Below are 18004 nucleotides of genomic sequence, written 5' to 3' on the forward strand. Positions count from 1 at the left end.
CAGGTTCTAACCAATTAAAACTTTTGTCAGTTGTTGCTCAGCATAAGAGCAAAAGGCTTTTTGTACAAATCAATGAGAGGCCTGAGTGAATTTTAGAGGAGCCCCAACTGTTCTTTACTGATTACATTTGTGTCGTGAGAGATTGTCAAGGGTGCCGTGGGAAATTATCTAATTTTACTGAACTTGTCTGAAAGGTCCTATTGATTGATTCCAAATATATTTTTGTTCATCTATCTCTACTCATGACATACAGTAACAACTAAATGCTCACATACCAACGAATAAGTCCTGGCTTCCTACGAAGATTGCACAGTAGCTACTTAGTCTTCAGTTGACCTACGATTATATTTTAACATACCGTTGGTTGTAAGAACACATTAATTTGCTAGTTCTTAAAATTGATAGTCATTTAATTCATTCCTTTTTAATGAAAAATTAACAAAATCTTACACATTGTCCCTCTTAAAGACATTTCAACAAAGTTGAGGGTTGACATTTGCATGCATTTTAAAGTTTACACCGATAATTTCATTTACTGAAAATGAATATCGGCTTCAAGTATCAGTCATTGGCCCCCTTGACTAGGAATAATCGCATTGGGCCTGTCTTATATAATCAGTGTCGTTCCTTTAAAAAAAAAAAAAAAAAACATCGGCCTTTCGAGTGGTGAGATTTTCCAAACATAAAATGGGTGCCCTGGCTCAAAGGTTGAGACATGTTAGTTTGGGGAATTTATTGATTGAGCATCATTTTACGATTTGATCTTTTTTCCCTTCATATTATTATTCACAGTGCGTATGAAAAAATGAAATGATTTTTCTTATAATTGCCTGTAACCTCTTCTATAAGATTAAGTCCAACAAGTCTATGATGGCTTGCAGCGTGAGCGCGTTATCTTCTTTTTATGACTTGTGGAGCTTGCAAGTCCAGTGAAATGGCAGCAAGCAACAGACATCAGTGCAACCCAGATGAAACTCTAACTTAAAAAATTTGATGTGTCTGTGGAATAAATGAAAAGCTCTGTCTTTAACACTTTGCGAAATGAAGTTGTTTCATTGCTTATTTATGCGTCTCCCTACTAGGCTATCACCACAATATAGTCTACTGTCAGATCACATAAATATGAAAATGATAACCATCATCTCGCTCTCTTTCTTGTCTATCTTGGTTTGGCTCTTCCTTTTGTCTCGTTTCCCTTCGATTGGCAGCTCTTTAGTCTTGCGAGGCGCTTTCGCTCCCCACGTTCTCTCTCCTGTCTCCTCCGTTGCAGTCTGACTGGCAGTAATTACACCGGTTTGTCCCAACGACCCAAAAGACCTGCCAACTACAAAAAGGCAGAGTGAAATTCCGCAGGGAAACAGGGAAAAAAGCAGATCAAGTTACAAAAGCAGTAGTGTATAGATAGTAGCGAGAACAAAGTAATCACATCCACACGTTCTTGTTTTCATCTTCACTTTATTTCTTATTTTTTATTGCCTCTATCATGGCAAAGCGAGTTCTGTCATCCTGCCGCTGCTGAGTGAACAAACCTCTGGGCTGTGATAACACACATCAGGTACAAATGGAGTGTAGCGAAATACCCGGGAAAGTCTGGTGCTCTTTTGTTGCTGGATGGAATGGCTTGTTTGCACATTTTTCATTCACATATCTCTTTGACTACTTGCTTCTAGGCTGTCTTCCTTTTTTTTCCTGAGATGGATAGAGAGATGGGAAAATGGATCGTTCTGAGCAGAATCACTTCCGTAACATTATGAAATAAAGAAAGCGTCATTTCATAGAAGGGGAGGTGTGTTCAAATTAGGGCTGTGCAATGAATCAATTTAACTTGATTAATTTGAAATGAAGGTGCTAGAGTGCTAGATACGTAGTTCACAAGACGTGTAAATAATTATGATTGGAAAGGAATTTTGTGGTGTAGCCGATTGCTTACTCAAGTATGAATGCAGCCCTGGATTCTACACTCCCAATTTTGCTGCCCTTGTTTCTCATGTGGAAAATGAAGGTTGTTTTAAAGTGACTGTGTGTCCTTTTCTTCAACTGTCTCCTCTCAGCGGCGTCCAGCTTCAGCTTTTGCCGCGCCTCGCTGGAGCACACGCTGTCGGCCGAAGAGCTCAGCTATCAGTTGCCGCGTCGCTCCGGAGGAAGCAACCTGACCTGGCATGACGGCCGCGGCCAGAAGACGGCACACACACGCACTGTCAAGCTGCTGCAGCAGCCCGGCACGGAGGGCATCCAGGTATCGAGGCGAAGAGCACATTTGTTTTGGCACATTTGACTAACCACATTAAAAATACATTCTTGTAATTCCGTCAAAACATGCAAAAGTTAAACTATCTTGGGTGGTCCGAGTAATAAGAAACTCTGTAGAAACGCATTAAGATTCAGGTTACCATCCCACTCTTTTGTAAATAATGAATTAATTCAACGGTTCATCTCACTACCTTTGTACATACTTATTTCCTGCTGGTGAAGTTTGACGTTACACAAAAAGCATTCCGCAGATGCCTTCAGACCCAAATTTGATATATTTAGAGTCCCAACTGACAAAATACATGTAATCTCTCTTTCCTGCTGAAGGTGCAAGTAGAAATTTTCACTTGTAAAGGATAGTTATAATGCTTTTTCTTCATTGCTGGAGGCAGTGATATGCTTCCTGCGCTTCGTACTGCACACAATAAATGGAGAAACCAAAAACCAGACGCTTGCTATTCCTTGTCTTGTTTTATCCTTACACCCATCCATTTTTCTATCCATTTTCCTGCTTAGGGTCATAGATGGGCCAGAGCCTATCCCAAATGGCTTTGGGCAAGAAGCACGATTGGACTGATGGCCAATCAGTCACCGTGCTGCCTCCAACCGAATTGCTCAAGATGGATGATGCGGTCTTTGCCTGCACTATAAAATATGATGTGTAAAAATACAATTTTAGAAATCCTAATTCATGGACAAACGTCCCCATGCAGGCGTTCACAAACATACTTGAAATTCGATTGGAGTAGCCAGTACATGTGAAGTCCCTTCCTAAAAGCGGTTTTAGTTAGGAAATTGTTTCTGGGGTGATCACATGTCAGTTCGAATCCACAGAACCTCACTATTTTTAACTCTTCAGTTTGCCTGATTTTTAATCTAATTAGTGCCGTATAATGTCAAACGAAAGAATCCCTTGAGCCTCCTAGTACAAATGGTTTCCGATGCACAACCCTTCCGAGATTTGGTGCCAAGTCCAATTTTGGGATGCTGGAATTGCACAAACAGTTTTGGACCATATTTACAGGCACACATTGTTTTTTTTTTTTTAAGTACAGACCTGTAAGTTACTGTTTTCTCTGTATTCTGTAATCTCCACCCAAAAATAGCTTTTTTTTTTGTATGTTTGGGCCTTTTGTGGGGAGTACAGGAGGGGTCCAAATGTGCCTTTGGGACAAAATGATCATTTGGAATCTCCTATTTCAAGCCATTTGAACACTTACTCTGGTATCGGTCTGAAAACAATTAAAATTGAAGGTCCTTACAATATTTGAATATTTAAAAAAGAAATCTGAAATGTAGGTTAACTGTTGTTTTACCGGCCTATTTGCATTTTGTTAGTCAAAGCAGATCTCAATTCTTAAATTCATTTATTGAAACATTAAAATGTGATAATACACCAAACACCACCCAGTTATGTCGACATCACTCAACTCAACTTTATTTATATTGTGCAAGGAATAAACCCTTTTGTAATTGTTACACAATGATCTTTTCATAATAATTGTCAGCTGTCACTGTATATGACCAATCTAGTGGCTCCAAATATAGTCCTAAATTTAGCATAGAATTCCTAAATACCAAAAATGGGCTTCACAAACTTTGAGGGCCCATAACTCAAAATCCGATTTACCTAGGAGGCTCAAACTTCAGATGCTTTCATTTGATATTGAAGGACACACATAACATCCATATCAGGCAAATTGAAGAGGCTTTCAAGGGGGAGGATGCTCTGTGTGTTCCCTGCTAGCTCTTGAATGCTGCATTCGTAATAGCTGTTTGAGAACGACACATGAAGCTGTTCCGACATAGAGTCTGATCTCCATATGTGCAACATCTGCTTGTGTCTTGCGTGCGGCAGAGTATGTCCGTCACTTAGGTTCGTTATGCGTCGAATCTCAGAGGTGACAGAAGTGTTAATTGTTTCTCTACCCTCACCTGTGGGGAACTAATTGTGTAGCAGAAGAGCGCATCGCTACTTGTAATGTAACACGCTCGATCTTTCTAGTTGTCCAATAGTGAGTTACAGTGTCCGTCCAATTTGTAGAGTGTTTTCTTAAATGTTCAGCAGCGATCGGAAGTCTCTAGGGATACGCTCGGAATTTAGTTTGTGGCTCGTGGCCGCTAATGTCCACACGTCACTTTTGTGCTGAATTGATTGTCATCCATGAAATCCATAGAGGAACAAAACAAAGTGGGGAAAAATATCAAAGCGTTCTGCTCAGTATTTGACCCAAAATAGCGACTGACACAAGCGACTCCTTTTCTGGGTCCAGCTGCTTACATGAAAGAGAGCCCACAACCCAGTGGAGTATTCCCAGTGGCCTTCAGAAAACTTGCTACTGGGAGGCTGTGAGATGCTCTGCAAGTTTGTTTAATAATTCATGAGAGTGCCCCCTCAGCTTTAACAACTAGAAAAGGTTTAATAAAAGACACGCAGGAAGAACCTGTTTCCAAATGATTACATGGCGGATGACTAATTAAAGCGCTATACCATGAGCCTTATCGTTTCCTCGTGGCAACACGCCACCTCATACATTATTAAAAGAGAGGTCTCTTTCTCTCTGAAGTGTGCATGATTGTGTATTCATACTCTGTGCTCACTTTTTGAGAGTCTTTGGGGATGCACATACGGTGTGTAGACTTGCATGCACGTCTCTCGGGAGTGATGATTCGATTATTCTCCATTACACTGTTTATTCACACATCAGTTTAATGCGGGAGCACTTATGTGAAGCGAGCTTATTGTTGGTTTTAAGGTGTAACCTTGGGATTCCTCCCACTCAGTTTAACAGTACAATTAAAGAACAAATCCTATATACACATACTCTAAACATGGCAGACACTAATGAGAGTCAATGCATACAATGTAGTCTGTAGTCTTTTTTTTAATCATTTTCTGACTGAGCTGTCCCATTTGCGTTAAATTTTGGAACTTTCTGTTTTATTCCGGCTCGTCTGCTGTAAAATCGTGTCTCTAATGAGGGTTCTATGTCAAAAACAAAACAGATTCCATGAATGCGCATTTAAAAAATATTATTCAAACTATCAATCTAGTATTTTGGTGTTAGAAAAATAACTGTCTGACTAACTCACGTTAAAAAAAAGAGAGAAATGCACACCTGATACAGTGTTCATAGAAGTTTGAATTTGTATTAGTGCCAAAATAATGCATAGTTCATTCAAACTTGTTTTGATTTAGCATACACAGTAGCTTTTGTATATCACCAAAATATTTTAGATTTTGTAACCCTTTTGCTTTGGGAATACAATAAGGAAAACCACCATCAAAGGATTGAGATTGGTTTGAAAGAAGTTGTAAAATAACTTCTGTCTGTTTCCTGCTGCATTTGTCCCTTAAAATTGACCGGCCTAAGAAACAGATTCTTCCAAAAGAAGTGTTTGTTTTTACACACACTGTGCCATTCTTACAGCACAAGTTGTTTGCCAGATGAGGCAAGGAGGGGGCCTGCTGGGTGGCCCCATAATGCTGCGTGACACACAGCATGGAGGAGAACCTTTGGATGAGGCAGGGGAATAGGGCAAACAACACAGATGCAATTTAGGAAGTTACGGTCACCCATGTGCCATCTTTTCAGCAAAAACAAGCACAAACACAATTGAACTTTTGTAAAGCCATTTTTCAAACTCAAAGAGTAAAGGCCACACAAAAATGCCTCGTTTCCCTATGACTGACTTTAAATTCACCGGTAAGCAACAACATCTCCAGAAACATTTCATATGAAATTGTCTTTTAAGCCATTCACTGCCATTGACAGATGTAGACATCAAAGATCATTTTTTTTCAAAAGTCCTGACGCGTCTGAAGCCTGTCTGACAGCCTGTTAATACTCGGTCTTGTTCAGCAGTTTTGCTTCAAACTAAACTACTGCTTGTCCAGCTACATCAACATTAGTCATTGACGTATGTAAGGGCGTTTTGGCAACAACTCTTCATGACTTTTACAGGTGGTGTGGTTGTGACTGTGAGGGACAGAGCTTGTGCGGAGAAATACATTTGAGGGAGGTGGTGGGGTGTGAGCGGATGCATGAGGCATGACATGCATGACAACCTGGTCTTTAAGAAAACTTGCATTGTGAGGAATGGGTGGGGGTAGTGCTCGGGGCTGTCGGGAGAGTTAGCGGCTGCTCACCATGATCTGATGCGCTGTGTGTTGCGTGTTCTTAACACATGTGTGGGAGACGCATGCCTGCTTGGCCTCCGTAATACAGTTGGGTGATCACTGGGCATGGGAAGGAAAAGTTGGCAAGGTTTTATGAAACAGATTTCACTTTATTTATGTACGTACAATATCCTTCTTGGGGGGCAAAATTTCACGGAATTCACTTCTGCGGTCTCCATTAATGGCAAAAAATTTGGGTGTATTGGATGTATAAAATATTGTCATTGTTTCATAAAGTGGCCTTTTAAATTGTATTGCCTGGGATGTTTTATTTATTTCCATAACTTTTAACCATGCATCTTCTGCTTTATAAATAAGTTTTAAAAAGTCATTTCAAAAATGGTTATTTTTATTTTTGAGAAGAGTATAATCTGGGAAAGACATGAAACAAAAGACTAAACAAAAGCAGCTGCTCTGCAAAATTTACTTTTTTTTTTCAAATGGTTGCAGACTATACATAGTAAAAAAAAAAAGGAAAAAAATCACCTCACTAGTCATCATCCTCATAATGATGTTCTCTTTATTATGCAGATTGTGTTGTTAATACACTCATGCTTAAAAGATATTTTGAACAAATTCCATAGTCCTTTTCCCCTGGATTGAGTCTCTCTTACCAAACACTCTTATTTTGTCTGTAGAGTGGAGACACAGAGGTTATATTTGACACACACTCACATCCACAACAACATTTATCTTTTGAAAATACACACAACAAGACTGGGCTTGCTGAACGCTACATCGGATTCAGCCGGGACAGAGCAGGTTTGGTGTCAACAACGGATGGGAATGAAGGATGGAGAGTGTGCGAGATATGCCTGATCATGTATCAAATCGTCTGTCACAGTGCGGTCGGAGAGACTAATGCAATCTAAAAAAAGCCAGAACTGAACAGAGATCAGCTGTCAGCCAGAAGAGAGCGGGAACAGATAAATATTGATCTTCACACAAAATCTAGACCTACTTATGTTATGTTTACGTTGTTTAAAGATATTCATCGTGAACTAGTTTTATGTGTGCGGAGAGAATGCGGAGTATTGCTAACATGAGTTCAAGGCCACAATTTATTGAGACAATTATCTTTGTAAAAGGCTTTCAGATTTCATGACATAGTGAGCATATTTGTGTATAACAAAAAGTGTAAAAACCCAGTAGAGCCTGCTGATTTTTTTTTCATATGGATGGCCATTTAAAAATTGTGGAACGGCACTTCAAACTGACATAATTTCATCGTATTGTTATAGCCCACAGAAAGACTTAGAAAATGCTTACTAATATTCTTTTATGTATTATGTGTCATTTAATGTTATTAATACCTTATCGTGCACAGACTAAACACTTTCTTACGCTTAACATTTCGAGTTGTGGAATGACTATGTAAGACATAATGTGTAATATTCTTTCCTTGATTCGTGCCAGTACTAGCTAACCAGTTTCTTCATGGTAACGCCTGTTGATAATTATTTCAGTTTTATCCAATTAGTTGACTCAGATATGTAAAACAAAAACATAGAAACTTGAAATGCTATCAAAGTCACAAACAAAATGTTGTGCCCCACTTGTCTGATAAACAGAAGAATTAGCAAGTATGCTAATCTTTGCAAGCTAATGCGCTAATTGCTCTGGGGTTTACAATTGGTAACAATTGTTCAAAAATTTTGCTTTTTCAATGAACAACAGAAAGACAATAAGTGTGAAACTGTATATATTACCCATCCTCCCATCGCTGCTTCTTCCGCTCCATATTGCGTTTCTATTTGGTCTTCCGTTCCTCATTCTCATCTCTTCCCCCATTCCCGGCGTATGTAATGAATGAGGGAGCTCCTCCCACTGGACAGAATTAGGTCTCCGGAAAACGAGTGAGGGGGAGTCGACAAAGTGTGAACAGGATCAAAAGAGAATAGGCCAGAGGACAGAGACACTGACGGATGGCCGTAAAGGCACGCAAGGGGGGGGGGGCAGAACTATCATTCAATGGCTGTCTGCAGGATTCTTTGACTCATGCACACTGCCTTATAATTATGTTTTTGTAGTCTCTTGCCTACTTTTTTCTCAAATGTGCTTTTATTGGTGTCATTTTTCAGCCTCACAAATGTAAGTAATTAAATTAAAGAACAATTAATCTTTATTTTATTATTAGCCATAGACAAGATTAGTTGAGGAAGTTTTCATTTTGCTGGCTTTAATGACATCCAGCGGACCAAACTGAGTTACTTTCTGTTCTGGAATGAAGCAGAATCATGAATAAACAGTTTGAAATATAAATTGCAGCTTGCTCCCAAAAAATACTCAGCATGTATGGATGTCAAATTTAATGAGTAGTCCATTGAAGTAAGAGAGGAGGGGAAAGAAAACATAGTATTGTTAGCATAATAGTATTGTTATTGTAGTGATTTAAAAGAGCTGATGATTATCAGGGACTTGCAGGCCTTGCTCACCTAAATCAGTGTTTCTCAACCTTTTGCTCACCGCGGCACAGTCAATGCCTTAAATTTAGTCTGCGGAAGGGGGGGGGGTCCAAATTCCAAACTAAAATTTGGAAGCATACTGATTAACTGATTAATATGTATTCTCATATTGAATAAAATTCAGACAGTGAATTTTATTCATATTGAATAAAATTCAGACTGTATACTAGGCTGTATACACACAGTTATTTTTGGACAGTTACTCTTATTTAAATCAATGAATACAAATTCTGCAGTATTTTTAGGAATTGCACAGGCAAACATTGCTTTCATACCCATATTGGGATTCCTTCGTTTATCTATAAATTAAAGTTATTTTTCCATGTTACAAAACCATGAATTTTATACATACCATGTTGGTAAAAATCTTTAAAGAAGCCTATTTTTTATGTAAAATTATTCAAGATGGAATAAAAAATAATGAAAACCTCTGTTTGAAATACTTTTTGTTGTGCCATTTTTCTTCATATTGAGTCACTGCTGTCAAAATACGGCATGGTGCTCTAGTATCACTTTCCCAGTTCAATTGAGTGTTTTTTTACATAATTTTTACAACATTTCCGAGTAAACAGTTTGTGTATATATTTCAAAAGTGAAGATATGATGTCAATTCATTTGAAAGTTATGTAAAATCTATATTTCATTGTTTTAGTCAAATAACATCATCATAACTGGACGAATGGATGGATGGATTTGATGGATGCGTTTCCTTATAAATAACAAAGCCAAGCTGGATTGATCTTTACATTTCACAGCTCCATCCTGGCTGGTCATGTAAAAAAAAAAAAAATCAGTATATAATACATTAAAAATGCTGTATGTTCTGGTGACTCGCTGTGGGTCAACATTTTATACAAAGCCACAAGAGTGCATGCTCACTACGCTTGTTTGCATGACACTTTGGCATAAATAATCCCCGTGATGTGTAGTTCGGCAGCGGAGTACAGGTTTTGGCAGCAGAAGTGTGTTGTGCATTCATTTTTGGCACAGCTCATTCAGGACATTAATCCATGGATATTATGTCCAAATGAGAACCAACTACATTACGAAGGACACGTTTAGTACATTTGAGACAGTAAAGTACAAAAAAAAAAGTTGTTCTTGTAAATCTAAAACTCAGAAAAGTGCTTTTAACAACCTTGCCGAATTTGAGGGAATTGAAAAAGTGCCATGGAAATGAAGCTTCCAAGTGGGGAATAATCATGCCATTCCCTCCACACTCAAATGCTATGGGCAGGTCCATTAAAGACGTTTGGTGTTTTTTTTTTTCTTTTCTTGAGGATAACTGATATAAAAAATGGATGGATTTTAGCTACTCTAAACACTAGAGCCCTGCTGATCAATTGGAATGATAGTAGCTCTTTGAAAAATTGGGAAATGATGACGTTAATGCATTCGATTACAACAGAGATAGAGGTAATTGTATTACCTTGAATCTGTAAAAAGAATATACGTATATTTTTTGCTCAATATTGCCTAAAATTTAGACATGACTAATGATAACCTCAGATAAATTCAAACAATGGGCTAAAACAGCTCCAACAAATCAGGAAATGTTGCCTTTTTTATATTGTACAGATAAACATAAAGACTAGAGTCTGTATCCCACTGACTGCTCTTCTCCAGGGTTTGATGGTCTCCAGAGGTTGCCACAAGATTGCCAGAGGTCAAAAGTGCTTAGCTGGCCTGCTCTTTGTATGTTGAAGTAGCACGCAGATAATTTGGATGGGTTTACCCAAAGTTGCGTCCTTGTTTTCAGCTGCATCCCGGTGAAGCCTTCACCGTGTATCACACCAGTCCGACGTTGTCCAGTCTGTCCAAACCTGTAGTGCTGTGGACTCAGCAGGATGTCTGCAAGTGGCTTAAGAAACACTGTCCTCACAACTACCTGACCTACGTCGAAGCCTTCTCTCACCACGCCATCACAGGTACACACCAGTGTCCGTGCTCACATGAACTCCTGTCATTTGAGTAGAAAGGTGGGGAAAAGTAGTTCAACCGTGACAACCTTCCACCTTATGTAATGTTCCTGTTAAGTTCAGACTTTGCAAATCGGTGCAATAAGGGCCCGGCAAGTTTTATTTTAAGGTATGTGGTCCCACAGCTTAGTTGGGCTTGTGGCTTCACAGCTTAGCTTGCTCAACTGGAAGCACAATTGCAGCCAAATCTCTCCAAAGGAGATTGAGAAGGCATTCATGTGTGCTCAGAAAAGAACTGCACCCTATTTTTGGTGAGAAAAGCTGCAAGGGCAAAAAAAACAAAAAAAAAAAACGTTGGGTCAGTCGGCGTTCTGAGTTCAAACAATAAGCAGAGACAGATAAGCTATGTCTCAAAAAAAAGTTACTATTTACAGCAAACTGCAGTGGTGCCTTAACAAACAAGTTGAATTTGTTCCTTAAACATGCTCATTACTAGAAACACATAGTGCCTCTCAAATCGTTTTTCCCCATTGAAATGAGTCAAAATGGCAGTCATCATTCAATGCTAAAGACATATGTTTATGCTTTTTATGAACGCTGATTCTCCATTCATCATGCAACAGCCTGCAATCGTTTTTTCAGGTCGTACAAAAGTGTAATGGTCAGTCCATCGGTCCCTCGTACAAATGGTTGCTGCTCCGTCATTCATTGGCAAAACGGTTGTCTGTTCAGTGACCGTCCCCAACAGACTGCCACAACTGCTGTGGAGTGACAAATACCAGAATAGGCAAACTGTTGCCATACAGTGAACCCCCGCCATATGACATTAATCTGTTCCGTATTTCAGATTGTAAGGCGAAATCGTCGTATGGTGGGCAATAGAAAACTATGGTAATTAACTAATGTGAGCAAAACGCCAGGTAAAAACATCAAATTGTATATGCATATTAGAAATTAGTAACACAATAGTATAGTAAGTACTACTTTTATATAATACACATGTATATAATTAAATAATCTCATGACTTTATATACAGTATATATATAAAGCGAAAATGAGATTTTATTTACCTTTAATGTAGTTTGAGCTAGTTATGGTCATATTCGCTAGCGAGTGTAACAATGCGTGTGCCTTCTTCGTGGTTTTTTTATTATCTCCAGCTTTGTTTCCATCGTAATCATCTTCTTTCTGCTCCCTTTAACATCGCTAGCACTCTTTGAACCCATGGCTAACCAATTCAAGTTTGAATTAAGCATTGAAACACAAAAAATACAATATTGTAAGCTCTCGCATGAGATCAGGTCTTTAGCATATCGGCATCTGAGTGACACCGTGACGCCAACCAATAGTAGACCAGCATCTTAGGGATGCCGTGACGCTGAACAATAGGAGACCAGCATCTTACTGACGTATGCAGTGACGCATATAGTGACGAATGAGCGTGCTGTGACTCGCATGCACACTGACCGCCAAATTTGAATTTTCTCATTGTTGTTTATGCCGTAAGGCAGGAAAAATGCTGTCACAAGGGGACGAAAAAACTACGTATTCCACTTTGTAATGTGAAATAAACTTAAGCTAGCGATGATGTAACCCAGGGTTCCACTGTATCAGTATTATCGGTGTGTCAGTATTATCGGTGTGTGAATTTTGAAGGACTTAGCACCGACTGAAGCAGATTTACGTCTGTCAATTGGGGTCAGTACAGACCTCTCAGTCACTGAAGCTTCACAGCCTAGACAAGAAAGTAAGTCAAGGTTTTTTTCTGGTCCAGCTGTTTTTAACTTTTCCTGAAAATGCCCAAATGTATTTTTGACGATGCGTATGGCAAGTATCAATGCTTGTTTTGTGTATGAATTGTCATACTTGTGCATTCACTGAAGGGTAGTGAATCCGAGGAACAGCCCCGAGATGAATTCTCCACCGTATCATCTTTTGTTCAGTGACCCAAACGTAATCATGTCTCTCACAGTCTCGCAGTAAGCGCGCCATCATAGCGGAACAAGCTGCCCGAGGAGATCAGTGTTGCCATTCAATTTGCTCTTGAACATTGGGGACATCATTTTTTTTATACTGTGCTTTTTATTTAATCCTTTTTATCGCAACTGTGTCCATTTTTTCGCACAAGCTACACACAAAAAAAAAAATGATGTCAGGTTGCAAGTTCTTGTCTAAGATCGCTGGTATTCAAGTGATTTACAACAGTACATAGTTTGTGATAAGTAAACACCCGTGCGATAGTGTAATAGACAACATTGCTAATCCCACAATTTCTAGTGTAATAGTGCTTTACTCTCAGCCCAAAAAAATCGATTCGATTGCCCATGTGCCAATACCTAAATTGACGTACAATATGTAACAATAAAAAATGATCCTTTAGAAAAGGCTTATGCGATTTCAAAATGTTCATCAGCTTTTGGATTTGGACAGCATTTCTCAAATTGTGGTACAACCAGCATATAAAAGGTCTCATGTTGGGATAAAAAACAAGTTTGAAAACTATGGACGGACTTTTTTCCTCCTCAATAATTTTTCCAATTTTTCCATATGTCAGCCACATAAGCCGAATTTTGACACAGAGATGTGCATTTTTATATCAGCCATATTTCTATAGCAGCCATATTTAAAATAATTATCGTAACAGGACGACCGAGGTTGTTTAAGCATTATTTTCAATAAAAGAAGCAAGCGAGTAGGGTGAACCATCATCCGAGTCCATCCTTGTTCACACACAGGATTGGCCCACTCATCTTGGGTCTATAGTTCAAAACTAGACAGAAACATGTACTTGTTTGTTGTTTTCTTTTTTTATGCTCGTCATTTTTGTGACTGAAAATTATACAGTATTAAGTGTGTATATTTTGACACAAAATCATTTATGCGTATATATGTCTTTGAGTGTAGTGTTTATCAGGGTTGTCCAACACGTGAATGGTCTCCAGTTCCAAACTGGGCAGAAACATTTCTCTTACATTTTCTTTTCCTAAATGCTTGTTTTAATGCTTGGCATGTTAATGACTGTACTTTGTCCGGGATTTCATGTCTATTTGTCAGAAAAGCAAACCAGTGTGCCCTCCATGTGTTTCTGTAGTTTTATGGTTATTACATTCGCCTCATATACCAATTGTTCTAGTGGGTTCAAATAAAAATGAAAATCTTAATTTTCATGCTTTTCACACTGGCTGCGTTTTTTATCTGGCGGCAAAAGCCTCGATTTTGCCATTGAAAGTGTTAATATGCAATTGTTTTGAAGCCAAATTGAGCGAAGTGATCTCTATTGAGCAGCTTTTGTTTTTGCATTTCCCCTCTTCTGACAGTGCGCACTACCCTCCCAATCTGCATGCAATTAATGAGAGCCGTAGCACGTCTGTGGAGAATTGATTTGAATTCCATTCTACTGCTTTGTCTCATTTATGCATGCATGTAGCAAGGGCATTGTGTCCCGAGGACAAACTGGTGCGAGCACACACAAAAGAGGGCCTTGGTGTGGGGAGAAATGGTGTTGGAAGAGCTCAGTTTGGTTCTTGTCGTTTCAAAGTGGGTGATAACAAATATGTCTATTAAGTGAATCAATAGGATATGTTTGTTATTTTATCGGGGAGTTTTTCACACTGTTTACATTTTTTGCCTGTTAAGACTGGCTATCAGAATCATTTTTCCCTCATAACATTGCATATATAACTCAGAACATGTTCTTGTTGGTTGTGGTATAGATATTCTTAACTTTTCAAGGCAGAAAAAGAATGAACAGATGCTATTTCATGATGGCCGCAGAATTGATTCAGTGTTGAATTTTGTTTAGCATTTGAAATACCTGTCACTTGTGGAGATTACAAACAATGGAGTGGGTCCAAGCAAAAAATGCAGTTTTGTGACTATGAACAAGTGCTAGTCATGTCGACGCTGAAGCAAACTGAAAGCAAAAGAAACCCAAACCATTGTTAAACTGCTTCCACTTGCCTTTGCAGATAATTTTAAAGCCAAATAAATTTCACTTTTTTGGCCAATTATTTCCTCAAAATGTCTTTTAAAAAATGACTGCCCACTTTCTATTGAGGCCATTTATTTATAAGGCCTAAAAAGTCTAAAGGTCTAAAAAGTGCTGATTGATGGGTCATGTTGCTTTTTATTTTGTTTCCTTCTCTGTTGACCTTTCATAGTGACATGCTTATTTGCTAAGGCAGAGTTACGAGAGAAAGTTAGCAGAGCATGGAACGAATCCATGCTGCCTGGAATTGAGTTGCAAATTGGCCATTACAAATGAACGTCTAATCGGAATTTTCCCATTCCACTCAAATGCATCATAGAATATTGGCTGTGTCCAAATTCACAGGCTGGCTCCTCCAAAGGGTGTATGTTTTTTGTCTGCATGACATCATTTTCGGTGCCATTAGATAGCACGCGGTGTCCAAATGCACACAGCTATTGAACGCAGCTTTCAAATCTGGCCTTTGTTTCCATGGAGATGAGCCCTGAGCAAAGAATAAAAAGCCCTGTGAACTTTGTTTCCGTCGTTGGTGGTCTATTTAGCAGGAAGGCAGAAATATTTATCACGACTTCAGCGTGAATGGGGCCCGAGATACCATCGCCTTCTGAGATTGGGAAAAGAAACTTTTAGGGCTTGCACAATCACCGGCTCTGTGACGGTCAAGCTCCATTTGTTAGCAATGGAATGAAACATTGCATTCATATTCGCGGTTGGACTGCGTTGCTCTCGTCGTCAAATTTGTCCACGCATCACATTTTAGTGCCACTTTGTTCGTTTTCATCAAGGCATTGAGCACTTTTCTTTCAGTCTCTTCGTAAAGCTGGATGCTATAACATAGTGTACCTTGGCGCAGCTGTCTGCAACATGTAGATAAACCCCTCGTTTTCCACTTCATTGTAAAAGTGTACATCTTTGCCTTTTTTTGTGCGTCGTTTCCCGCAAGTTTGACTTCCTGAACGAGCTGCATGGTGACGACTCCGACAGAGTACAGAAGCCGACAGGAAGCAGATCGATTTCTTTTTATCTATAATATCAATTTGGGGACATTTTAGATTGATTCTGAACCATCATAAATAAGAATCCTGATTTCTATGTGATTCCATTTTTTAGGCACACCTCTAATAGATATTATATATTCATTTTTTTTATAAAAAGAGATGAGAGCTTGATGAGTAATGAGTGTAATTATACCATTTGGGAGCTGCGACAGGTAAGATGGATTTCCCTTTCTGCAGCAAAGGACATTACCTGTGTGTGTGTGGTGTGTATTGTTCATGTGTGTGTGTGTGTGTGTGTGTATATATGTATATATATATATATATATATATATATATATATATATATATATATATATATATATATATATATATATATATATATATATATATATATATATATATATATATATATATATATACAGTATACAACCCCTGTTTATTTGGAGAAACATGGCTGTAAACATGGCAATATTTCACAGATGGTAAACTATTGAAAAAGATGAAGAGCACCGTTCTTGTGGACTAGTTAAATTTCAACCTTCACTAACTCTTCCTTAACTTTTTGCCTTGAGGGTGTTTTTTTAAACGAGAACCCCATTTCTAACAGGACGGGCCTTGCTCCGTTTGAACGGAGAGAAGCTGCAGAGGATGGGAATCGTCCAGGACATCCTAAGACAAGAAGTCCTCCAACAAGTCCTCCAGCTTCAGGTTCGAGAAGAGGTTCGGAACCTTCAGCTCCTCAGTCGGAGTAAGTAAAAATAATCATGTCCGTTGTGTTTGAGAAGAAGCAGTCGGATTTGATTTAGCTTTGGATAAATTGACAGCCAGGGAGCAGGTGTGCCTGCTATGACACACATACAAGTGGACATTGAAGAGGCAGCGTGTGCTTTCAATGATGGGAGCACTTAATTTGCTGCCCCACCTCAGTCACAGCCTCAGTAAACATTTTTACTAGTCAGCCATCAAAAAAATGACCCACTTAATCACAATTGGCTTGGAGCCAGCAGAGGCTTGCCTGTAATACCATCTCAACTGTTGCTGGCCATTGTTTTCTGTTATTTCATGGCTAAACGGTTGCATGGCAGCACTGCTTTATTTGCTATAATCTTTTCTCTACTGTATGTAAAGTCATATCATACGTCACTCTGATTTCACTAATTCCATGTTTTGATTGCACAATACTAAAAAAAAAAGGCAACGGAACAAATTTAACTTGTGTCCCAAAACAGCACTGTATTTTTTTTTCTTTCATATATTACATGGAGGTGACACGGTGAAAGCGTGGTTAGCACGTCTACCTGACAGTTTTGAGGTCCTGGGTTTGCTTCAGACTCCGGCCAACCTGTGTGGAGTTTGCATGTTTTGCCGACGATTAGCTTGGGTAAACTCACAAAAACGATGGGCCGACGACGACAGAAGATCATCCATGTACCGACGGGACTGTAAATAACAGACCAGCAAAACAACATTTAATACCTATCAACAACATGTGATGTAGGCATTTTAAATGACGGGACATAAAACACAAAGAAAGACAGAGAATGTTTGCAAAACATTAACATTTAAAAAAAAAAACATTTCTAATATAGATCAAATTATACATTCATGTATTCATTTCACACTGCTGCTGATAAAAATCAGTTCCGGTTACTCATGATAATTGACAGTTAGACTAGAAAAAAGGCAATTCAGATTAAAATTGAACTACACTAAGGCTCAAAATTTGTATGAAATAAGCAGACAGGAAACCAATCAAAAATGTACTGAATTTACATTCACTAATCTTCAAAATTGCTGATTTCATCTAATTGAACTGTTTGAAATGATGACAGCTTTTGAGTTGATGTTGGATAGCAGCACAAACTAAAAAAAAAAAAAAAAAAGCATAATTAATGTATTTATACATAGTCACAGCATTTTGGGGCCTACTGTACATTTCCACGCTGCCTGGATGCAAAAAATGTGTTTCACTGATACAAGTATGTCCCTGGACCGAACCTGCGGGATAAAGTTTGGATACCCAGCACAGCAGAGCAGAAAACAAGGGAGACAGAGCTGTGATTGGATTTGAGCTGTTTGACAGCAAACTAGACTGGCCAAAATTGACAGATCAGAGGATAATGAAGCAGTGCACAGAGAGAAAACTTTGTCTGACAGTGCATTTATCTACTGGCCGCATGTCTATGCCTTCCATTATGTGCTA

General features: G+C 38.8%; 1 protein-coding gene and 1 long non-coding RNA gene across 3 annotated transcripts in view; one reads left to right on the forward strand and one right to left on the reverse strand.

Moving 5' to 3' along the window:
* Window positions 1-18004, forward strand: part of LOC148427176 (sterile alpha motif domain-containing protein 10-like) — a 44249-nt gene that overhangs the window by 19087 nt on the left and 7158 nt on the right. The window contains exons 2-4 of one of the 2 annotated variants that reach the window (XM_088408754.1): window positions 2052-2236; window positions 10655-10823; window positions 16409-16549. In XM_088408754.1, coding sequence (XP_088264880.1) covers window positions 2052-2236; window positions 10655-10823; window positions 16409-16549 — 495 coding nt within the window. The remainder of the gene's footprint in view (window positions 1-2051; window positions 2237-10654; window positions 10824-16408; window positions 16550-18004) is intronic. The other variant, XM_088408755.1, reaches the window with a different exon arrangement.
* On the reverse strand, window positions 1175-8230 carry LOC148427177 (uncharacterized). The gene is made up of 3 exons (XR_015864893.1): window positions 8140-8230; window positions 6401-6490; window positions 1175-1324 (listed from the first exon to the last, which is right to left on the reverse strand). It is a non-coding gene; the product is annotated as an uncharacterized LOC148427177 (long non-coding RNA).

Source organism: Hippichthys cyanospilos, chromosome 2, assembly GCF_059441005.1.
Source record: "Hippichthys cyanospilos isolate Australia breed blue-spotted pipefish chromosome 2, RoL_Hcya_1.0, whole genome shotgun sequence".
In the NCBI taxonomy this organism is placed as follows: Eukaryota; Metazoa; Chordata; class Actinopteri; order Syngnathiformes; family Syngnathidae; genus Hippichthys; species Hippichthys cyanospilos.